General features: G+C 49.0%; 1 protein-coding gene across 1 annotated transcript in view; it reads right to left on the bottom strand.

Annotated features, from left to right (window-relative positions):
- Window positions 1–24,963, bottom strand: part of LOC139052604 (glucoside xylosyltransferase 2-like) — an 83,680-nt gene that overhangs the window by 49,940 nt on the left and 8,777 nt on the right. Inside the window, exon 2 of the mRNA XM_070529680.1 lies at window positions 2,627–2,824. Within this exon, the coding sequence (XP_070385781.1) occupies window positions 2,627–2,778 (152 nt within the window). The 5' untranslated portion in view covers window positions 2,779–2,824. The remainder of the gene's footprint in view (window positions 1–2,626; window positions 2,825–24,963) is intronic.

The raw sequence follows: 24,963 nt of genomic DNA, 5'->3' as shown, positions 1-24,963 counted from the left end.
CGCATTAGCTGAGAAACAAACAACGCCGGGCAGCAAATAAAAGCCTGCACTTAGGTCTACAACTGGCCTAGGATTTTCCTCAGTGATAGCACCTCGCTTGGAGAGTAGAGTTTGGCTGAAACGGTACTCCTTCTACAGGGTGCCACTGATTCAAAACACCATACTTTCGTACAAGAACTACTAGAAAAAACTCTCTCACTATATTCTAACGAAGCCATATGTGTGCCTAGCATTGGAATAACGCCATCCATGTACATGTATTTGCTTAACCTTCACTTTACTGGCTTCATACTGCTTTGTAACTTCTCAAATTGATCATTTCATGCATTTGTGCAAATACTTATTTTCTTTATGCGTTAAGGAAAACGTTACCTCTTGGAGGAACATAAAGCACAATAAGGTCGCAAGAACCTTTCAAGAGGCATGCACGAAGGCTAAGATAGCCCTGTACTAAACATGATTCCCACTGTTACATCCGAATACTTCGGCGCAATGCGGTCGTTCTGGATAACGCGGGCGCAATGCTATCTGTGCATAAATCACTGTTTGCGTCCACCATGCCGCCTGTCTACGTGCCTCTCGGCGTGTCGGTGATGTTGCACCTGCACGCTGGGTATAATACGCCGGCAGCCCGTATATTCCTTAGTTGCGCCTTACAAAGAGATGCCAGTCGACGCGCCGAATGAAGCTATAAGCCCCTGCTGTGAAGACTGCCTTGATTACATCCCTTCAAGCTCAACACCCATGGTAGCTGAACGATTCTCAGGGCACGGAAATAGCCCCCGAAGAAGTTACCGTTGAAGCAGGGTGGCTTGTCAGCCACCGTAAGCAACGACAGACTACGCAGGCATCATCCCTACTCATACACGGATCCCTCCGTGCAACAGCAAGCGCACGCACCGAGAGTACCGAGCAGCCCGCACTACGCCGACGCGCACCACGGCAACCACGACTTCCGGAGAATGATATCAAGATCGTCATGCGCCCAAGAGACGGTTTCAACGTGTCCAAACTAGGAGACGCCCAGATACGCGACTCAATACTACAGATCACGGCCATTACAACCAAAGAAGCAGAGGACGGCATTTACCGCTCATGCACGGATAATAACGTCATTGTAGTTAGCATGCCAGTGATGTCTAACGCCGAAAAATACTATCGCATCCGCAGTCTCCCCATCGGAGCAGTCCGCTACGCTGCCACAGCATACGTCACACCGCCGGAGGACACAGCCAAAGGAGTCATACATAACATCCCTTCATATGACACGGAAGAAGACATTACCGACAGTCTCGTTTACAAGAAGAACCCTACTATTCTGCAGGCCATACGCATGCGCAAGACTAATTCAGTGCTCATCGTATTTGACGGAAAGCAAGTACCGTACCATGTCTACTACCGCGGAGCAGAATACAAATGCTATCTACATAAGGAGCGCATCGAGGTCTGCGACATCTGCGGGACCGTCGGCCACAGGGCCGATGTATGCCCCACTACAACCCAGAAGAAATGCAAGAGCTGTGACACAGTAAATCCACCGGATGATCACCCCTGTCACCCTTGCGAGAAAAAATTGCGAGAAAAAAACATTACGATAAAATGCACCAAAATATAGTTTCAATATGACCAATTTCCAATATAGCTTCAATATGACATTTTCAATATGAACCAATTTGAAATGCGTAGATTTTTATGCTGATATGCGTATAAATAAACCTGATGGTCTCTGTACTTGCGAGTTGCAGCACGCCAAATAATACCTGAGACTTCCTTTATATTGTACACGTACTTCGCCCTGCTGAGCTTCCTCCCTTTCGGAAGCGTGGATGGGCGGAACAAGCTTCCCAGGTCCTTGATTTTTAGGATACCGTGCCTCAACACTACCGAAAGGGGAGGGTCAATTGTGGCCTATGCGCTTTCACTTGCGGGCAGCACTACTTGCACTACTCAGTTCGGGCCAAGTCTGCGATGGGGCGCTGGTGACGGGTTTTCCCGCAGCGCCGCCTGGGCAGAGTCTGAGGTTTTTGTCATGCAATGGCCGTAAGCAGGCTGCTGCTGATGATGATGATGTATTACTGCACATGCAGATGAGTTATACACAAACTACGAAATAAGGCTGTTTGCTTGTTCGTGGGTGTATTTCGTATATATTCTCTTGAGAGATAAGCGTGACTGCCCAATTAAGTAGCTCAAGATTAGCGTCGTATGCTCAGCGTTTCGGTTTAAATGTTTTGTTGCACTCGTACTTGTTCGAGCCTAACAATCGGCCTCGGCCCCGCTGAGATATGTGAGGCACCACGAGCATGCTCGTTAGGAAATTACATTATTTGGATTAACGTGCCAAAACCACGATTTCATTATGATGCATGGCGTAGCAGGGGACTCCAGAAAATTGGAACACCTGGGGTTCTTCAGCGTGCACCTAAATCTAATTACGCGGGTGTTTTCACATTTCGCTCCCATCCATATGCAGCCGCCGTGACCGGAATTCGGTCCATGCATATTGCGCTTATCCGGCCTAAATATTCCTGGACGTTTGGATAGCGAACGCTGAAACCTACCGCCGGCATTAACGAAAAACGCGGAACAAGCTGTATCTTGCACATGACACAAGAGCGAAACTCACTTAAGTGTGCTCTGAGAAAGCGTGGCCTTCGATGAGTCATACGGCGCATTTCTCCAGAGGTAGGTGACTCCATGTCCTAGAAAGCACACGGCCATGAGCACGGAAAATACATACATGTACCTCACCAAGTACGCCGTCCTCCGTAGGGTCATCACAGAGCCTGGCTGCAGTAGCGGAGCCCGTATGTCGTCTGCAAAACTGAGAAAAATTAATACATTAACGAGGCGGCTTTGTGACTTTGTCGGGTGACGGGCATAGATCCTCGTTTGGCAAGGACACGTCCCAAGCGGAGATGACATTTCGTCCATGCTTGTGCGCACCACCATTCTCGTGCCCGCACTTGTTTCGTGATCGGAAGATAGGTTTATTCCGTTATGCCAAGCCTGTCTGCACCTTCTGCAGCTAGTAACTGTGCACTGTGCCCAGGCCTTCGATTCCTCTAGGTGTAGCGACGCACCCTGCACCCCCGTGCTCGAATGAACGTGCTGTAAGGCAAGGTGCCGCTGCAGTGTAGTGCACCCATAAGTGGGCGCATTGAGTGGGTGCAGCCCGGCGTACCATTCCTGGCACCGCCTGTATCATTTGTTTGTGGTGCCGTGCACCTTTTCTAAATTGAACAAACCGTATATCCGCGATGCCTGTGGCAAAATGCAAGCAATTTCTTTTTGCGGCGAACGTTACGCATACGATCTTCCTCGTAGCGCGCATCGCTCCGACAGCAGCGTTGGTTTAAGGTTATTGCAACGACACAACGACACTAGGACACACTGAGTGGCTGTTTGTTGACACTGTGACCCCATACAGTAAAGAACCTTCTATACATTCAGAAAAAGATACAGCCTTAGAGTTTCTCGCTCATAATCATCATCAGCCTGGCTACGCCCACTGCAGGGCAAAGGCCTCTCCCCTACTTCTCCAACTACCCCGGTCATTTACTAATTGTGGCCATGTCGTCCCTGCAAACTTCTTAATCTCATCCGGCGACCTAACCTTCTGCCGCCCCCTGCTACTCTTTCCGTCCCTTGGAATCCAGTCCGTAACCATTAATGACACGCAGTTATTTTCCCTCCTCATTACACGTCCTGCCCATGCCCATTTATTTTTCTTGATTTCAACTAAGATGTCATTTCCTCGAGTTTCTTCCCTCACCTAATCTGCTCTTTTCTTATCCCTTAACGTTACACCTGTCATTCTTCTTACCGCAGCTCATTGCGTCGTCCTCAACTTAAGTAGAACCCTTTTCGTAAGCCTCCAGGTTTCTGCCCCGTACGTGAGTAGTGGTAACACACAGCTGTTATAAACTTTTCTCTTGAGGGATAATGGCAGATTGCTGGGGATGCTGGATTGAATAGCAGATCATCTGGGAATGCCTGCCGAACGCACCCCAGCCCATTCTTATTCTTCTGATTATTTTAGTCTCATGATCCGGATCCGCGGTCACTACCTGCCCTAAGTAGATTTATTCCCTTACCACTTCCAGTGCCTTGTTAGCTATCGTCGGCTGCTGTTTTCTTCCAAAACTGTTAAACATTACTTTTCTTTTCTGGAGATTAATCTTTAGAGCCACTCTTCTGCTTTGCCTCTCTAGGACAGTGAGCATGCATTGCAATTGGTCGCCTGAGTTACTAAGCAAGGCAATATCAACAGCGAATCGCAAGTTGCTAAGCTATTCTCCATTAACTCTTATCCCTAATTCTTCCCAATCCAGGTCTCTGAATACCTCCTGTGAACACGCTGTGAATAGCATTGGAGCGATCGTATCTCCCTACCTGACACCTTTCTTTATTAGGACTTTGTTGCTTTCTTTATAGAGGACTACGGTGACTGTGGAGCCGCTATAGATATCTTTCAGCATTTTTACATACGGCTCGTCGACATCTTAATTCCATAATGCCTCCATGACTGCTGGGTTCCTCACTACATTACCATAAATCACATACAGAGAAATTCTGAACCCCGCCCGCTACCCGGATGGGCTTACATGCGTTTGGCGAATGCCTGGATGATTCCGTCGATATAGCCGGGAAAGCGAAACCAAAGTATCGATGTCGAATTGCATGAAACCCACAGCGAATGAACCAGTCGGTAAAAATTTCGATTCTGCACCAGTCTTAAAATGTAGAGCGAGACTCGAAGCATTTATGAGCGTAAGTAAAATTGCAGTAATGTGAAAAGTCAGCAGTTCAACGGCCTCAGGTTTGGCTTTGGCGCGGGACGGCAAAGGCGGGGAAGTTAAAGTGCCACTGAAATTCTTGTTCGACACACAGCTGCATTTTTATTCCTCCAAGAAAGCTCGCTAAAGGGCCAGGAACAGATTAGCGAGTGGTGCATAATACTTTTCATTTGCATTAGCGCACGCCACCGCCCTGTTTACTACTAACGTAGAATGGACGCATTTCAATATGGCGCATCTGTTCCATTACTGCGCAGCAGTCCACGCTATCAGTGCCGAAATTATTGCGGCGGTATTAGTGGAGGCACTGATTTATGGTTGCAGTACGTTGCGCTTGCTTTTAAGTTCAGTGTTGAGGTGCAATCCGTGGATAGTCTGCTTGGTCTAATCGCCTATTGGCCTGGTGTGTCTGGCCGCGTTTCGGTTTCAGCGCGGGCTTCTCCGGTTTTCAATGTTGTTTTTTAAACACTCTCACGAGAATGCGCCATGTTTACGCTATTTCTTTTGTCTGACAGCTTGCTTAATCAAGTAAATACGACGGCAAATTGTAGAAACAACGTATTTTGATGAAGTTTCCGAAGGCTATTCTGTCTCTGCGGAACTTGGAGAGCGCTTTTATGTCCGTGGAAGCACTCGCTTTGTCGGCAGGCATCAGCCTTGCACGCGTCGTTTGAATGACATCAGTCACGTGCAGTATGATCTGCAACACCAGTGCCCGTGACTGAAGGGGCTCCAAGACTGAACGGCTGCGCAAGCACAGGGTAAGTTGCGGACTGTTACGGTTGGCATGTAACAGCTGGGGCAAAAAGGATGCTCGAAATACACTACTCAGCCGAAACAGAGGGTGCATTCCTAATTTACCATGGTTGTCTCGAGTGGTTGCCGGTTTGACGGACGCCCCGCAGTGTTTACAGGCCCCCTTGCATGTGTGCGACCAAGAGGATAACCCTTTTCACAATCTTCACAACCTTTCTTCCGCAAACCAACGTCGCCTAGAAGAAAGGATCAGCTGCCCCTCCCGGACCCCCTGGTTGCCACCAGCGAAGGCAAGGAAGTTCAACGTCGCCTAGGAAAGTGGTAGCAGCCGCAAAGCAAGAACGGGGACGTGCAACATCTCCCAGGAAAGTGGGAGCAGCCCAAAAACAACGAGGGCGACTCAGCGCATGTCCCGTGACGTTGACATGAGCAAGAGCTGGCCTACGATATTAGTGGGCCTATTTAAGGGGCCCCGCAATGTACGTTTTCACTTCATTCATTCTCTTCTTATCTTTCACCAACCATTGAATAAACTGTTTCGTACCAGAAATCATCTCGTTCCTGCCTGATCGCCATGGTCTAGCGATCACCTGCAGTATGCTCACAGCGTCAGGCTACCCAATACTAACGCCGGTCGAGATTCGACAAACAGGCGTTGCAACAGCTGGTTGGCACCGGAGGGATACGCTACCCTGGAGACCCCAACTTTGAACAATATCTAAGAGATCGTCTACTCTTCGTCCTGGCAACAACGTTCGGAAGGAAGGTGTCAGGATTCATGACTGCATATGGTGAGTGCACGGCATTTCTTCACTAAGATATCAATTGGCTTTACGTATTTTTGGGAAGGTATAGAGCAGTGATTTTTCTTTAACCGTTGACGGAAGTTTTGAGTATGTCGAGCTTGTTATAGAGGGAAGCGATAGCAGCGCTAAGGGCAGCCATGAACTTGAAGGCGCTAAAGAAGCCGGAATTGTTTAACTTGGCCAGAGAATTGGGCCTCCAAATTGGCGAATCAAAGAGAAGCCGGAGATCATTGAGGCGATCGAAGCGGGTGGAGCCGACGACGATGAACGGAAGGCATGCCTAGAGAACATTGCGGATAAGGATGAAGAGCGAAAGCGTCTAGAAGAAAAAGAAGAGCACGAGCGGGCAGGGCGTGAGGTCGAAGAAGAGCGCGACCTTGAAATGAGGCGCCTAGATATTGAGTTTCTGAAGGCTCGAAATACTGATAGACCTAGCAGAGAGGCACGAGAAAGCGAGCGCAGAATCACAGACTTGATGGCACCCTACGCAGTAGGAGGCGACCTAGGTCTTTTACTGGTGGGGCTTGAGCGCACGTGTGAGAAGGCAACATTCGCGTGAAACACGTGGTCACATAGCTTGCTTATTTTGCTGCCACGTGAGGTAGCTGATATCATTGCCTGCATGGGGAAACAGGAAGCAGAGGACTTCGATAAAATCAAAGCGAGTCTGCATAAAAAAGTACAGATTATCAGCAGAAGCATTCAGGCGAAATTTCAGGGAGGTCGAGAAGACCAAAAGTGAGGCACTCGGATTTCGCATACATTTAGAGGCAAACCTGAAAGAATGGCTCAGAGAAGAGGGCGCACTCGGCGACGCCGAAAAAAACAATGCAGTGCATTGCTTCAAACCAGTTCTATCATCTGCTGCCAGGAAGCATCAAGTATTGTGTTCAGGATATACCAGGCGTGGACACTATCACGAGAGCGGCCGATCTCGCTGAGGGGTACGTAATTCACCATGCGTTCAAAGGCAAGGAAGTTCCTAAGAAGGAGATGAATAAATACAGACCCGCCAAGCCACAGCGATGGTCAAAGTCGAGTCAGTATAAATCCAAGGAAAGGTCAGATTCGGCGAGAAAGGAGGAGAAAGGATCAGTCACCCGAACAGAGGGCCGAAAGGCGAAAGAAAAAAGCTTTCGAGGCAACGAAACCAGTAGTTCGCCACAACTGCGAGCGAACGAGGTGCAAAAATCCCAAACTAGTGTTGATGTCACTAACTTGTAACGAGGAAAATGTGAATTTGTTAGAACCGTACATTGAGACCTCATGGTAAACGGCTAACTGTCTCGGGTGCTTCGCGACTGGGCAGCAACAATGGACGTGGTGCACCCGTCGTACGTTGAGGAAGGCCAGTTCACGGCAGATTGTGCTTGAATAAGGCAAGCCCTAGAAGCCTCCAGTGTTTGTCACCCTGTGGCGAAGATTCGATCGAAGACCCTTTTGGAATACTGGACATTGTAGCCGCCTTCTCGGCACATCTCCCGTCTCAGTATCCATATTTGTTTTCTAACAAATCTGAGGATTTGCTGCGACGTAGGGTAATCGGGTTCAGTGAGGGAATGCACAAGCCCTTACTCGTTCCAAGGCAAGGGAGCTCGCGGCCAAGGCAGTGTACGAATTTCCAGTGGTGGAGGAAACAGGTTTGACGGAGGATTCATCAGCAAGCACCAAAGAGAACAGCCCTATAGGGGATACTGCAGAAAATACACTCGTTCAGCAAGAGGCCAGGAAAGCACCGGAGCCTGAAATGTCTCGAGAGGCAGGATGCAGAAGAAAATTGTTGAATATAAGCCCTGCCAAATTGATTGCTGAACAGGAAAAAGATTCCACCCTATGTAATCCACCATGCGTAAGGCCAGATGCGAAATAAGGTGTCGCCTAACAGAAAGTAAAGTTGCTCAAAACGGCAAGCGTCCTCTATAGGTGTGGAGTGCAAGTCGACCAACTCGTGGTGACATATCCCTGTAATGAGCAGTTCCTGCAACTCGTTCACGGGGGCTTTTGGAGAGGGCATCCGGGCATTCGGAAAACAAAGGATCGCTTACTGCAGGAATTTTACCGGTCCGGCTTATTTCGGGAAGTGGAAGCATTCATGAGAAGCTGCGACACATGTCAGCGCATAGCCAAGCCCGAAAATAAAGATAAAGCACCAATGAAACTTGTTCCCATTAACATGGAGCCGTTTCGCAGGCTCATATTATACACACTGGGACCACTTCCTGCAACGAAGTCTGGCAATCGGCATATCCTCACTGTACTGTGCTCCGCAAGAATATTACCAGAGGCGGTGCCCTCAAAGAACTAAGCTCGTTGGAGATCGTCAATGCGCGTTTGTCTATCTTTGCGTGAGTGGAAGTTCCCGCAGAAATTCAGTAAGTTCAAGGATCCGTCTTTACGAGAGGACTGACCTCGACGTTTCCGGAAACGTGCGGTATTAAAATCATTCATAGCTCAGTGATACCCCACAGTCAAACGCGGTAGGGAACGCCCACTCAGACATGAAAAGTCTATTTCGAGCCCTTTGTTATGAGTACAAAGCCAATTGGGAGGTTTGCTTTCCTGCAGCAATGTTAGTGCTTCGACCTTCATCGCACGAGTAACAGGGTTTTCACCTTCAGAGCTCGTTTACGGTCGCTGCCTTCGGTGGCCTCTTCGAATTGTTCGAGAAGCATGGGAAGGCCGCGCGGACGACCCTTCGGTTATTGTCTACGTGCTAGAGCTGTTAGACCGACTGCACACATCTCAAGAATTAGCAGGGCAGGAAATGCGCAGGGCCCAAAGCAATGTTAAGCGATACTATGACAGGACGGCTTGAACGCGATGCTTTGAAGTTGGGGAAAAGGTAATGATTCTCAAACCCTCATTGAAAAACAAATTACAGGTTTAATCGGAAGGACCAGTTGGCATAATTCAGAAATTATCTGAATGAAACTACGTAATCACGGTACCGAGAAACCGAAGGACACCACACGTGTACCACAGCAATCTATTTATGCTATACCGGCAGAGGGAGGCCATTGTGAACATGCTGCTTCAGCAGCGTGAGGAGATGCATGTCAACTTTGCAGAGTTAACATCAATAACGGGGGCAAAAGTCATTCACGAGACCAATGACAAGCTAGTAGAGCAGGCAGAGTTGAATCTCAATCAAAGGGCCAGACTGAGGGAAATAATGCTTGCATTTAAAGACATTTTCAGACACACCTAGCAGGACCACAGCGATGAGTCACGATGTCAAGTTAACCTCATCGGACCCAGTTCGTTTGAAAGCTTGTCGCGTTTCCCCTCGTCAACGTCAAGTCATGGCCCTCAGAAGCAAACAAAATGTTAGAGCTAGGTGTAATCGAGCCAGGAGAGAGTGATTATACCTCACCTCCTCCCGGTTGACGTCCCAGGAAAGGCGTCGCGCCCGTGTACCGACTACCGCCGACTCAACCTAATCACAAAAGACCAGACCTACCCAATACTGCATATCGAGGATAGGCTTGGGAGAGCGAGCACTGCTAATTTCATCCCTAGGCTCGATTTAGTCAGAGGGTACGTGCAGGTTCCGTTCACCGAGAGGGCAAGCAGGCTTGCGGCGTTTATTTCCTCGAAGGGAAACTTTCGGCCGAAAGTCCTGAGTTTTGGATTGAAGAATGCTCCCTATTGTTTCTCTAGCCTTATGCACCAGGTACTACCGAGAATGGAGGACTTTGTACTTCAGTATCTCGATGACATAGCAATCTGTTTTTCATCATGGACGGACCATATGCTACACCTACGAACCTTGTTGTGTCATCTAAGAGAGGCCAACCTAACCTAACTGACAAGGCTCCCAAGTGCCAATTGGGGCGCGCGGAAGTAGCTTATCAAGATAACGTAATAGGGCAAGGCCATCGTTGACCTTCCGAGGTTAAACTGACCGCAAAAGACAACTTCCCGCAACCGTGTGCCAAGCGGGACATCGGGTAATTCCTTGGCTTGGCAGGTTATTACCAAAGATATATCCCGCGTTATTCCGAGATTGCAAGTTCATTAACAGATGCTCTCAGAAAAACAGAACCGCAAGCACTAAAGTGGGATGACGCAAAAGAAAAGGCTTTTATTGTGCTGAAGAAAGCACTAACGAGTCAGCCAGTGTTGAACTCGGCCGAGTACTCTAAGTCCTTCCTTCTTCAGTGCGTTGCCAGCGACACGGGTAGGGGGGTGATGCTTTGTCAAATGAGAGATGACGACAATGAACACCCCTTACTATACGCCAGTAGAAAGCTTTCAGTCCTTGATGGAGCATACTGTGCATCGGAAAAGTAATGCGCCTGCGTGGTATGGGGGGTGCAGAAGCTAGCTTGCTATATCGTGGGTGCAAGGTTCACCGTAGAGACTGACCACTGTCCCCTCACATGGCTGCAGTCAATGTCTACGAAAAACAGCCGTCTTTTGCACTGGAGCTTGGCCCCTCGACAGTACACCTTCGATATTCGCTACAAGAAGGGTAAACTTAACGGAAATGCCGACGGTAAGAGTCGTTGCCTCTAGAGTAGCGAAAGCCTCATGCTCAGCCTGGTTTCCGTGGCATTTTTATTTGGTATTTTTTCCATACATATTCCTTTATTATCGCGAAGTTGTAGTTTATTGTTACCTGATTTTAGCAACCACGTCTTAACGCTTTCAAGATCAGCCGCCCATTCCGGACTGTTTTAGTGTTCAGGGGTGGGGTGAGGGCGCGCGAAAGAGATGGGGAAGTAGTAGCCGGTTTTCTTTTTCCTGTAAAGCCTGGTGTGTCGTAAGGGAGGTTGGCCTTGCGCTCGCTTGCCTTGTGGTTGTGGGTCCGGCACTGTACTGGGGTGATTGCCTGCCCAAACAGGAGACGAAGAACTGCGAGACCGGTCTGCAAATCCAGTTTCACTGTAACGGACCACGCTGAAAAGGCATACAAAAGCACCACGAGGACTGACGAACGACTCCCAGGAATCAACGAGTTACGAACCAAGGGTTCGTCAGCCCAGCAAGAAATTATGCGGCTAAAACGCTGATGCATCGCCCAGTGGCTGCTGGTCCCTACACGTCGGGATCTTCCTCCCACGCCGGAGATGCTCTCACGGTTGGCGTGTAACACCCCGGGCAGAAAAGATGCTCAAAATACTCTGCTCAACCGAAATGGGGGATGGATTCCTAGTTTGCTATGGTTGTCTCGAGGGGTTGCCGGTCTGACGGACGCCCCGCAGTGTTTACAGGCCTCTTTGTGTGTGCGTGACCAAGGGGAGAACCCTTTTCACGAACTATGCGACTTTAGGAGGCGACCCTTTCCGCGAACCAACGTGGCCTAGAAGAAAGGATCAGCCGCCCATCCCGGACCCGCGGGTTGCGACCAGCGGAGGCAACCAAGAACAACGTCACTTTGGAAAGTGGGAGCAGCCGCAAAGCTACGAGAAGGACTCAGTGCATGTCACGTGACGTTGACGTGAGCAAGATTCGACTTACGATTTTAGTGGGATTATTTAAGGTGCACCGCAATGTACTTTTCCACTCCCTCCCAGTCCTGCGTTCGCCAGAGCTGCCTTCCCATAGATGATTTGTATTGACGTCCTTGTGGCCGGCATTGCGGGGCGCTAGCGCGCTTCGAGAAGCCGTCTAAAGAAGTTACGTGAGACGACGGGGGCACGTCTTGCACCGAGCTACAAGTGAATGACTGTGATAATTCGATTAAAAACGGTGCCCGCAGCGAACCGCAAATTACTGTACGTGTTATAATATGGCGCACTCACGTCATCGTGGCTGCCGTGGTTGGGTAGTATATATAGGGTGATGAGAAGCTGCCTTACTGGCCGCGTGAAAGCCGTGTTTTTCCGAAGCGCGTACATAACAGCACTGGAAACGTACATGGAAGTAGCAAATATATCTCATTAATCTTATGAATGTACTCTACATCCTGTCTACGCAGAGGCGGCCACCGCCTGTGTCCGCTGGCTTGCTTCTCAACTGCTTAATCACGGGCAGGTATAGGGCACCCCCACTCCCCTTGGACTCAGACATGCAGGAACTACATTGTTATATATGATATCATATCTGAACAGCAATCATGATAGCAAATCTATAAGCGAGAAACATATTGCTAAAGAGGCCATGGCGTAAGATTTTTTTATTTTTGTTGTTGTTCATCAAACATTAATTTTAGTGTGCTAGACTCATATGTGGTGTTCGACTCGCACGCCTCCGCGGCGGCTCTCGCTGAAAACGAAGGCTGGTTGCCGTTTTTTTTCCATATTTTCTTTCTTTTTGTTTTTATAGCGAAGGATTCTTCGCGAACTTCAGGCACTTTGAGCATGCCTAGCAAGCGTCCTACGCCGCGGTTCTGGCGGTGCCTGCACGGTCGTTCATGTTCCGTTTGCCGGTGTGTTAGCAGCATCGTCGTCAATCGAACTCCGCCATCCAACTCCCACCTCGGATTCTCGCATAATAACTACGCCAAGCCAGGTGGCGCGTGCAAGATCCGGGCATGTCTGCTGGGGAACAGTGGGTGGCGCTTGTTTCCGTTTGAGGAGCGAGTGAAAGGCAAGTTTTTTGGAAGCTCCTGGATGCTCGCAATTTCGTCGGGAAGCGCGCCAACTATACTCGAGTTCAACTTTAAAAGAAGAGGAGGCACCGCCCAAGTGACCGAAGCGCGACAGCCGATAGTGCTGCTCAAAAATCGTGTTTCTAAAACGCGGAGTTCTCCATAAAAATAAGATTTTGTACCTCGGCTGGCTTGATAGACATTTCGTGATTTCAGTGCTAGAGCACATGCCAGAGCTCTAGAGAAAAATAACCCCATGCCTTCTATAACGCTGCACGTCGTCTGCTTTTAAAGGGAAAGTTTGTGCGCAGGCGCCAGTAAGAGCTGGGGCGAGAGTGAAAATCTGGGGTCATTTTCTCCTTGAAAGTACGGATCTGCCTAGGCACTACGGAGAAGGTTTCTTAGAGCGCGTTGCATGAGTTTGTCCCCTAGATATGCCGGCATTGCGGAGTGCGGTCGAATTTGTTTCACTGGTGGCCCGTGCGGTGAGGCAGTGCGAACGGATGCCCCATTTAGTGATCGCTGTGTCTGAAGGGGCAAGTTTATTTCTGACTCTTGTTTTATAAGTCGGGGGCCGCTTTTTTCTTCGCGATGATAGCTTAGAATTTTTACAAGCACTGCTCCAGGAGGGAACATGTAACCGGCAAACGGAGGCCTCAGGATCGAGAGCACCTGATGTTATAGGAAAGCAGGCGGCGCAGGATTTTCAGGGCATCCAAGGGGTAGCGTGGGTATCAAGGCTGGAAGCGGGGTGGCACGTGGGTTGGGGCCTCGGAGGCCGAAACGTGCCAAGGGGTGTTCGCATAAAAAATTGCCTGCCCACTATAGCGGACAGCCGATCTTACACGCCTGGCGCGCGCAGGCTTCGGCGAGCCCCAACGCACGGACCAGTCCGGGTTTTAGCTTTGGTGTAACCTATGCCTCTTTGGTTTCGTGGAGGCGCCGCCAAACATGCCAAAGAATGGCATGCTGTTGCAATTAGTGAAAAACACGATTGAATAAATATAATTACGTCCAGCCACCAACTTGTGACACTAAATTTAGCACTACCGCACCCCGCGACTTCTGCAACCCTAGCCAGAACTTTGCCTCTGAAGGTACGTGGGGCAGACTTTCTGGCGCCTGCGGCGCTGGTGCTAGGTAAATCATCGTTACCGGCAGCCTTTCAGCCACTTGAGTTCAACCGTGGTTGTGCCTTCTGGATTTTAGATATATGCAGCCCGGGCTCCACTACGGTTGTTACTGATCCCACAGAAACGTCTCTTATGTTATCTTCAAGGCACATCGCCGTAACGAGCGAGAAAGCTACGATCCGCCACGACTTAGCTGGCTTCTTCACCTAGTTTACCGTGCCAGCAGCCAGGGTCCGAGCGTAAACAAACACCACACCACTTCGCTTGTCGGCACGTCTAGCGACACACGCCTACAACATGCGCTAAGAAACCTCCTGCGTAGTACCTAGGCAGGGTCATATATTCAAGGACCAAATCCCACAAATTTTCTCTCTCGCGCCAGCTCTTAGTCGAGCCTGCGCACAAACGGCTGGCGATCTCTCAATTGAACGTCTCGTGCTGAGTCACCACCTGACCACATGACTCAACACGCGCCGAGCTCGCATAATCATCATCATCATCACCACATCATCATCATCATCATCATCATCAGCCTAGTTTATGTCCATTGTAGGACGAAGGCCTATCTCTGCGATCTCCAATTAACCCTGTCCTGCGCCAACCGATGTCACCTAGCACCCGCGAGTTTCCTAACTTCATCGCACCACCTTGTCTTCTGCCGTCCTCTACTGCGCTTCCCTTGGTCAGTGCGAGCTTTGGCATAGGTAAAATACGGGCCGTCTACTCTGAGTGCTAGGCGGGAGCGGGAGGCATTGAGGCGTCGTCGCCAAACGGCGTCTGACCAACCCGTGGATATCGTCTGGCGAGCTGCTTTACTGGAGAGAGTTCGGGAGGCAAGAGGCGTCGCACCGTCGAGATAAATGTAGGGACCGCCTTCACGCCCTGTCCGTTTGTGCTTCGACGCTGCGCATGTTCGGGGCGTCTATTTGCATGGCTAGCACTTGCGCTTTCCCTGTGCCACAACAGGCGTCGCACCATCGAACGACGCGTGTCTACCATGCCTAGTAACCGTCATGTCTAGCCGCCGACCTAGGCACAGCCGTGATACCTGAGTTAACGATCACGGTATACCTAAATATAATAACTACAGCAAAATTAAAGGTTACCCAAGTGAAACCAAGACTCAAAAAGGCTAAACCAAGCTTTCGATTCGCATATCCAGGGTTAGCTGAGCTAAGCTACAACCAATTTCTTTAGCTTGATGCAGGAGACAAAAGTAGAAAGTGCGGGTCGGCATGATTCTTGCGCTTATTTAGATCTACACGAAACATTTACTACTCCTTTTGCAAGCTCAAACTGAATAAATTGCTATTTGGCATCTACCTGAAAAAACAATGCGTTTATCTAAACCATTATAAATCTGGGCGAGAAGACGGTCGAGGTAGGAAAGGTACAAAAATGCTTCATTCTTGGTTTTAAATAAATACCCTTGGTTTTTAAATAGCGGAGTATTTACATTTCTTTTGGTATTGTTTTTCCACAACCTTACTTTGGCAACAGAGGCAGCACGAAGAAAGCACGTCTCACATTTCCCAGCTTGATTTTCCAAGCGTACCGAGAAGAAACCGTCACAGAAGAATAATAGACAGGCGCAGCGTGACGACTGCTCAAGTGCGTGCGGCCAGTGCGTCCTGTTATCAGTTGACACCGCTGAACCTTGCTGGATCACGCGGAGCTTCTCGTCACCGGAGACGGGGATAAAAGAACGCCCGCATCGAAGAAGCATTTGGCAACAGAGGCAGCGCGATGGAAGGAGCTCTCAGTTTTCCCCACCTAATTTTCCAGGTTTGAAACTTTACCAACTTTACCTTATAGTGAAACTTATCTATTCGTTAGCTTGGTGCCTCTGTTGCCACACCACTGTTGTCTTTTACTGCCTTTCATGATGTCAACCGAAGTGTCAAATTTAGCGCGTGAACGGCGCAAGGAAATAAGGGAGCTTAAAAATAGTCTTGAGTTTATTGACAAAGAATACGAAACACTGAAGCAGCACTGCGCTGCAGTGAAAGCGGAAAAATTAGCTATCAAACCATCTCAACTAGCCCTTACGAAGGAAGTCTAAGCACTAAAGAAACAATTGCATGAAACATCGCTCAAGGTCACTGTTCAACACCAATACTCTCGGAACAAGAACATCGAAATTAAGAGAATTCCGCATGACAAAGCTGAAAAGCTAGTTAATTTGCTAGGCAAACTAGGCGACGCACTGGGTGAACCGATTAAGAGGGAAGGTATTGAGATTTGCCATCGAGTCGCGTCACGAAGGGCGGACACGGAGCAGAGCATTGTGGTTGTTTTCAACCACCCGTGCAAAGCGTGAAAAAGTGCTTCGAAAACACGGAAGGCTAGAATTAATTCCAGTGACCTAGGATTTGACAAGCGGCAAGCAGTATTTGTAAATGAGCATCTTTGTCCGTAGCTAAAAAAGCTTCTGGGCATGGCCACCGCCTAGAAACGGGAACTGAACTGTCGTTTTGTTTGGGTGAAGGGCAGTGAAATTTTTGCACGGAAAACGGAAACATCTAATGTTATTCGAATTGGCAGTGAGGCACATGTACGAGTAGACATCAGGGGGGTGAATCTCCATATGGCTGCCATTCGTTGTTTTCCAGCAGACGCTCTTTCGACGCTAGCACCAAGGTCCCCTTCAGTTACCGCCCTAACCAATGGGCGACGCAGAAGCAAAATGGCGGCGCGCACGATTGTTTCCGTTGTCATGGCAAAAGGAAGGGCAGCCGCGGGGCACCTCCTCTCCCAGACGTTTTTCTATTATTTTTGTTTTTATTATGCCGACCCGCTCCGCGCACTTTCCCTCTTTTCCCATGCCGCGCGCGCCACTAACTTTTTTTTGGTTATTACCTGTACGAGGCGCGCTTTTTTTTTATCGCGCGCGTGCTACAGTGCACCACGCGCCAGCTCGCAAGCAATGCGCGCGCTACGCAGCGAATTGGCATTGCTTGCGAGCTACCGCGTGGTGCGCAGTGACCTATGCGTTGGCAAGGACGCAGTCTTGCCCATACTTATATTTTACCAGCCTGTGCCGGGACATGAAAAAATTCCACGTCCAACACAACAGATCTTTGGTCTCGCTTTACTGACTCCGTTTCCGAAAACAGATTTTCCTTATAACGTGGTGGTGATACACGCTCATAAATGAGCAAAAGTGAAAAGTGCATGACATATTGTCACGTGGTGCTGACGTTGAAGAACACAGTGAGTACTGTGGAAGAAAAAACTAACTTTTATTGGGCGAACCTGTGCGCATAAAAACAGGCTACACTTATAGCAAAACGATAGCGGTGAATACGGTCGGCGATCGTCGAAAATCTGATCAGCGGGTCAAGCGTGTCAGCTTTTATACAACAGTCGTCGAATCTTCCAGACTAATCGCTGGGACCCGCGCGCCTTCCAAAAAGTTCTACACTATTCGCGTCGTGCATACATGCAATCAGATTACACAAGTTGCGGGGAAAGACAGCGGATGGAACCATCGATAACATTCCCGAAACTTCGCACACATGCAAGCGCGTCCAGCGGTGTGCGATAACATTTGTTAGACGGTGAAACCTGTCGCCTGATAAAGACAAGTACACGTGTCAATATAGATGGTAACATACAGGAATTCTATAGCATTACCAACAGGATGGCAGGCCTCGTTGTGAAACCCAATATGAGGTACAAATTGAAGGTCGTACAGGTCTACGCCCCTACATCCAGTCATGAAGACCAGGAAGTCGAAAGCTTCTATGAAGACGTGAAATCGGCAATGGGTAAAGTCAAACCAAAATACACTATACTGATGGGTGACTTCAATGCCAAGGTATGCAAGAAGCAGCCTGGAGACCAGTCAGGGGGGGAATATGACATAGGTACTAGGAATAGCGGGGGAGAGTTATTAGTAGACTTTGCGAAACGGAATATTATGCGGATAATGAATACCTTCTTCAGCATGTGGCATAGCTGAAAGTGGACGTGGAGAAGCCTGAAAGACGAGACTAGAAATTAAATAGACTTCATACTCTGCGCTAACCCTGGCATCATACAAGATGTGGACGTGCTGGGCAAGGTGCGCTGCAGTGACCATAGGATGGTAAGAACTCGAATTAGCCTAAGGTTGAGGAGGGAACCGATGGAACTGGTACAGAAGAAGCCGGTCAGTGAGTTAGCGGTAAGAGGGAAAATGGAGGAATTCCAGGTCAAGCTACAGAGCGAGTATTCGGCTTCAAGTCAGGAAGATTACCTTAGTTAAGAAAAAAATGAACGACAATCTTATGGGGATAATTAAGGAGTGTGCAATAGAAGTCGGTGGTAACTCCGTTAGACAGGATAGCCGTAAGCTATCGCAGGAGGCGAAATAGCTGATCAAGAAACACCAATGTATAAACGCCTCTAAACCTACAGCTAGAATGGAACTGGCAGAACTTTCCAAGTTAATCAACAAGCGTAAGACAGCTGACAAATGGAAGTATAATATGGATAGAGTTGAACGTGCTCTCAGGAACGGAGGAAGTCTAAACGCAGTCAAGAAGCTAGGAGTTGGCAAGAATCAGATGTATGCGTTAAGATACAAAGCCGCCAATATCATAACTAATATGGATATGATAGTTCAAGTGGCTGAGGAGTTCTGTAGAGATTTATACAGTACCAGTGGCACCCACGACGATCATGGAAGAAAGAACAGTCTAGAGGAATTTGAAATCCCATGAGAAAGGCCGGAAGGAGTAAAGAAAGCCTTGGGAGCTATGCAAAGGGGGAAGGCAGCTGGGGAGGATCAGGTAATAGCTGATTTGTTGAAGGATGGTGGGCAGATTGCTCTAGAAAAACTGGTGACCCTGTATACGCAATGCCTCATGACCTCGGGCGTACCAGAATCTTGGAAGAACGTTATCATAATCCTTATCCATAAGAAAGGAGACGCCAAAGACTTGAAAAATTATAGACCGATCAGCTTACTGTCCGTTGCCTATAAAGCATTTACTAAGGTAATCTCAAATAGAATCAGAAGCACCTTAGACTTCTGTCAACCAAAGGACCAGGCAGGATTCCGTAAAGGCTACTCAACAATAGATCATATTCACACTATCAATCAGGTAATAGAAAAATCTGGGGAATATAACCAACCTTTATATATAGCTTTCATTGATTACGAGAAAAAGTTTGATTCAGTCGAAACCTCAGCAGTCATGGAGGCATTGCGGAATCAGGGTGTAGACGAGCCGTAAGTAAAAATACTGAAAGATATATACAGCGGCTCCACAGCGACCGTAGTCCTCCATAAAGAAAGCAAAAAAAAATCCCAAATAAAGAAAGGCGTCAGGCAGGGAGATACGATCGCTCCAAAGCTCTTCAGAGCGTGCGCACAGGAGGTATTCAGAGGCGTGGGTTGGGAAGAATTGGGGATAAGAGTTAATGGAGAATACCTTAGTAAGTTGTGATTCGCTGATGATATTCCCTTGCTTAGTAACTCAGCTGACCAATTGGAAGTCATGCTCACGGACCTGGAGAGGCAAAGCAGAAGATTGGGTCTTAAAATTAATCTGCAGAAAACTAAAGTAATGTTTAACACTATCGGGAGAGAACAGCAGTTTACGATAGGTAGCGAGGCACTGGAAATAGTAAGTGCACTCGAGCCCATCCACCCGTACACATTTTTCGAGTCCACGACGCGCACAAGATGGTAAAGGTAAGGGAATACATTTACTTAGGGCATATAGTGACCACGGATCCGGATCATGTGACGGAAATAACGAGAAGAATAAGAATGGGCTGTGGTGCATTTGGCAGGGATTCTCAGATCATGAACAGCAGGATGCCACTATCCATTAAGAAAAAAGTGTATAATAGCTTTGTGTTACCTGTATTCACGTACGGGGCTAAAACCTGGAGGCTAAACAACAGGTATCTACTTAAACTGAGGACGACGCAACGAGCTATGGAAAAAGAAGGATGCGTGTAACGTTAAGGGATAAGAAAAGAGCACATTGGGTGAGTTAATGACATCTTAGTTGACATCAAGAAAAAGAAATGGGCATGGCCAGGGCATGTAATGAGGAGGGAAGATAACCGATGGTCATGAAGGATTACGGAGTGGATTCCAAGGGAAGGGAAGCGTAGCAAGGGGCGGCAAAAAATTAGTGGGGCGGATGAGATTAAGAAGCTTGCAGGGACGATATGACCACAATTAGTACATGACCGGGGTAGTTGGAGAAGTATGGGAGAGGTGTTTGCCCTGCAGTGGGTGTAACCAGGCTGATGATGATGATGATGATTGTTAGGCCGCTCATCTCTCGAACAGGCAGAATGGACGGCGTAGGGCTGCATGATTGTTTTGTATATACTTTTGCAGTGCCGCGAGTTGCCCATGCGTTTGTGAATGGTTTGAGGGGTCGGACGGCCCGCGTGGTGTCGGGTAACGAGCCGAGGCGCGCGCCGCCGCGGGGGGCGCGGTGCAGAGGCGGAAAACGGATTCGGAGAACATGCTTTTACGCGGGCTTTGTTGACATTCCGCCGATGGTCATAATAGGGCCACGCGGACAAAGCCCGAGCGGACAAAGGTTGTATACGCGACGTTGTGGCGCCGGCTCTTGAGTCCCCTGCTAATTAGAGACGCAGCTGCTAGCATTGTTGACCACGTCTGGCGCGTACGGAGCGGGGGGTTCACGCCCCTACGCATTCGGGCGGCAGCCACGTGCATCTTGTTTTGAGCGCTGGGGAGAGCCCGCTTGGTGTCGTGTTACAACATGCAGTGCGTGCCGTAGAGAGGGGCGCGGTGCGCATGCGGAGGCCGCGTTCGGAGAATGTCGTTTTAAGTGCACCCGAGTTCGAATGCCGCCAGCGGTAATTATTTTTCTACCAGGAAAAACCTTGAGGGGGACTACGGTACGCGGTGTTGGGACACCAGCGCCCGAGCCCCCTTGCTGGCTAGAAACGCCGCTGAGGTGCGAGATGGCCTCAATAAATCGTGCATGCCTGGCGTGTTTGCCGAGGCCGTCACTGACCACGTGGAAATAGGAGGGGGAGAAGAAGATGTGGGAAGAGGGAAAACAGGGTGGTTTTCCAATAGATTCACTTATGAGAGTAAGCCCATCCCTTTGGGTTGTGGCTTAAGAAACTGTCAACTCTCATTGGCAATTGCTTCCGTGGGATGGGCTAACGACCCTACCGCCCTTTTTCTTTGTCTCTTTCCCCTATAACAACCGAGACGAGGTGCTTGTTCCTCAGTCTAGGCTGTAATCACTAAACCTGATAGAACAGTAAGACTCCGTACGATGCAACGCTAGTCTGGGCCCTAACCACTTAGTGGTAGAACAGTGAGACTCGGTTGGTCGTATGTAGTGACAGTTGTCCTAGGCTCTAACTTAAGAGAAAGTAGAAGAGTAAGGCGCTGTTTACCTATGTGTTTTGCATCAGTGTTCTTTTGCTAACTCTGTATTTGACTGTGTAAATATTTCCGTTACAATATATCTTCAAGTTTTGTTACCTCCAACCTGCCTCCTGCTTCATCAACGCCGATAAACACCTTGAAGAGACTTTGGTCGACTTCAAGGAGAAAAGAACAATCATCAAAACTTAACTGGCGCAGCCGACAGGATCGGCGAGCTCTACAACATCGAATCCTGGACCAGTGGTGAAGGGATCAAGTCATCCAACGAGCACCTCCTGCACCTTTGAGAAGATCCCACAGCAGCCAAGCCCGGCACCGTGGAGGAGATCCGAAAACGACAGTGCATTCAGCAAAGGGTGAGCAGGATTTCTTGCGTCTTTCTCAAGTTGGCATGGCAGTTGATGTGTAGAGCAAATGGTGAGGACACGCGGGGGCGCAGAGACAATGGAGTCTAATGGAGTTGAGGGTGCGACTGTGGCGGAAATGGATCGGAATCGGGAGTTATCAAATAACGATATGCTAAATTCCGCTAAGTCAAATGAATTGAGAGAACCAAGTCAGAGCCAGGAATTTTCGCAGCAGGCATCTCAGCCTTTGCAAATTCCGAATGATACAAGAACGCTTGAACTTGAAATTCAAAGGCTCAATGCTCAGACTACCTGTATACAACTTCAGATTGAGTACGAAAGGCTGTTGCAGGCAAGGACGAATGCTGAACGTCTCAATGGCACGTCGTCCAGCGCTGAGTCGGAGCGGGGCGATCGGAGGCGAATGGGCTTCGACTCCGTCGAGCAATGCGCAAAAGTGCTGAAAGGGTTCCGCCTGCCGTGTGACGCGGATGTACCCTTATGGTTTGAGGAGGTAGAGAGACTTTTTGCTACTTACGGGGTACCGTATGAGAGTCGCGTGCATTTAGTCATGCCAGCTCTAACTGAGCGTGTTCGCTACCTACTGCGTAACCTCAACCAGGAAGAGAGTACAGATTACGAGTCAGTTAAACAGGCAGTGTTGATGGAACTGAAGCTTTCTCCGGCAGAGTATCTGCAAAGGTTTGAGAGAGCAGTGAAGCGGAAGGAGGAAACGTGGTCACAGTTCGCGTCGCGAGTGAAAACGTATTTTTCCTACTACCTTCAAGTAAGCGGAGCCGACACTGTAGAAGTGATGGCAGAACTCATGGTTGCGGATCGTATAAAAGCGGGCCTTAGTATAGAGGGTCTTGAATACGTGATGCTACGAGAAGGCGAGGGATGGCTTAAGCCACCTGAGATTGCCAAAGTACTACAAACTTTGGAACAAGCCAAAGGCAAAGGATACGCCTCAAAGCCATCAGTGGCAGAGATGGGGCAAAAGCAGACGCGCGCAGCGAAAAGTGCCCTCAGGTGCCACGTATGTCACAGCTCGGACCATTTCGCTAAGGATTGCCCGATGTCTAGTGACAAGGAAAATCAGCCAAAGAAGGCTATCGAGCCAAGGCAGAGGGCACAAAGGGTGTCGATAGCCCACGGGACGGGAAGTGAGATACCGAATGGAGTCCTCACTGCAAAGGTAGAGGCCTTGAAACACAAAGGCGAAGGCATGACTAACCTGCAGTTGATCCCTATCTCATGCGGAAACGTATCCCCAGATGCGATTCTAGATACGGGAAGTGAAATAACTGTCATACGCGAGAGTCTCCTTCCGAAAAGTATCGTGGAGCTATCAGGCACAATAAGACTGGTGTCTGCATTTGGTAAAACTATCGAGGCAAAGCTAGCTACGTTGCCGGTAAAGTTAAATAGCCCGCAAATGGCAGCGGAACCTGAGAACGCTGACCTGCTTTGCGCGTTGACTAATGAGCTCGTCGAGGGCACAGATTGTTTGTTGACCAAGGAAGATTGGGAACAATTGTTGAGGGCCAGCAGCTCTCTGGAATCTATTGTAGCACCGGCCGAGCCTGCTCAGAGGATAGAGCGATCAAATGAGAAAGCCGAGGCAGTAGCCTGCAATGTTACTTTGGAGGAGGAAGGTGTTTCTGGAGAAGTTGAGCTAATTGATGAAGAGAGGGATGCGTCAATAAGCCAGAGAGAAGAGTTCCGCAGATTGCAGCTAGCTGACGCTACCTTAAAGAAGGGGTGGGAAGATGCTCGGAGTGGGAAATTCGGCATGTTCGTCTCTGATGGACTTTTATACCACTGGGACTCAATAGTAGGCACCCGAATGAGACAACTAGTTGTTCCGAAAGACAAGCGCAGTGAGGTGATGCATTTGGCTCACGAGTCACTATGCGGAGGGCACCTAGGCCCGAAGAAAACTAAAGCGCGCATTAGGTATAATTTTTTTTGGCCTGGCATGGAGAAGGAGGTATAAGAGCATTGTCGCTCATGCCATGATTGTCAAATTCGCTCTGACAGGCGTCGCACGGACCGAGTGCCTATAACTCCTCTCACTAGGCCAGAGCACCCTTTTCAAATTGTCAACGTGGATATCATTGGACCCTTAGACACACCGTCAGCGAGAGGCCATAGGTATGCGCTATGCTTGGTGGACATTTGCACAAGGTGGCCAGAGGTTGTCCCACTGCGTTCTTTGACAGCTAAGGCGACTTGCGACGCGTTGATTGAAATTTTCAGTCGCACTGGCGTTCCGGAAATGATCTGTTCCGACCAGGGCACTAATTTCAAATCCCAGCTCACACAGTCGATGCTCGAGAAATTAGGTTGCGCACCAAGATTCTCAACCCCACAACACGAAGAGAAAATAGCTGCAATTAAGAATGTGGCGCCACCACGCACTAATAAGGAGCTACGCAGCCTGCTAGGACTGTGCGGCTACTATCGCGAGTGCGTCCGAGAATGTGCAGAGGTGGCGAGCCCGCTCATGCGGTTAACAAAGAAAGGGGTACCCAATAGCATACCCTGGTCAGAGGAAGCTCAGACGACGTTTGAGACACTGAAACAGTCCCTGTGCGAGGCCGTGGCGCTCAGCACTCCGGACCCATCTGAGCCCTACTGGCTTTTCACAGACGCATCAGCTACGGCGGCGGGCGCTTGTTTGGCGCAAATGACAGCTGAGGGAAAGGTGAGGCCTATTGCCTTTGCCAGCCACCGCTTCACGCCGACTCAGACGCGATGGTCGACAATTGAGAGGGAAGCGTTTGCTATTATATGGGCCTTAAAGAAGTTTGACTACTGGCTTTTTGGTGCCGAGATAACCGTGGTTTCCGACCACAATCCATTGTCGTACCTTACAACTTCGACTCCACACGGGGCAAAATTGACAAGATGGGCGCTGGCTTTACAGCGATATCACGTGTCAGTGCGACATAGGAAGGGTGTCAGTAATGGTAACGCGGATGCTTTGTCCAGGCTTCACAACAGCTCATGAAAGCCAGCGTAATACTATACTGCCATGCCAACTGGATGGGCGTGAATGTTCCTGCTCACTTGGCGCTTTATATTGCGGACTTTGTGAGTGCCGATTCAAGACACAGAGACACTAGAGTGCTCTTACAGTTTGGAACTGCAATCGTGTGCTTAATAGTTGGATGACATGTATTGTGTATTTCTTTTTA

The sequence above is a fragment of the Dermacentor albipictus genome, unplaced genomic scaffold (assembly GCF_038994185.2).
Source record: "Dermacentor albipictus isolate Rhodes 1998 colony unplaced genomic scaffold, USDA_Dalb.pri_finalv2 scaffold_27, whole genome shotgun sequence".
Classification (NCBI taxonomy): domain Eukaryota; kingdom Metazoa; phylum Arthropoda; class Arachnida; order Ixodida; family Ixodidae; genus Dermacentor; species Dermacentor albipictus.
Note: the sequence above shows the minus strand (reverse complement) of the source record. Positions and strands in the feature narration are given on the sequence as shown.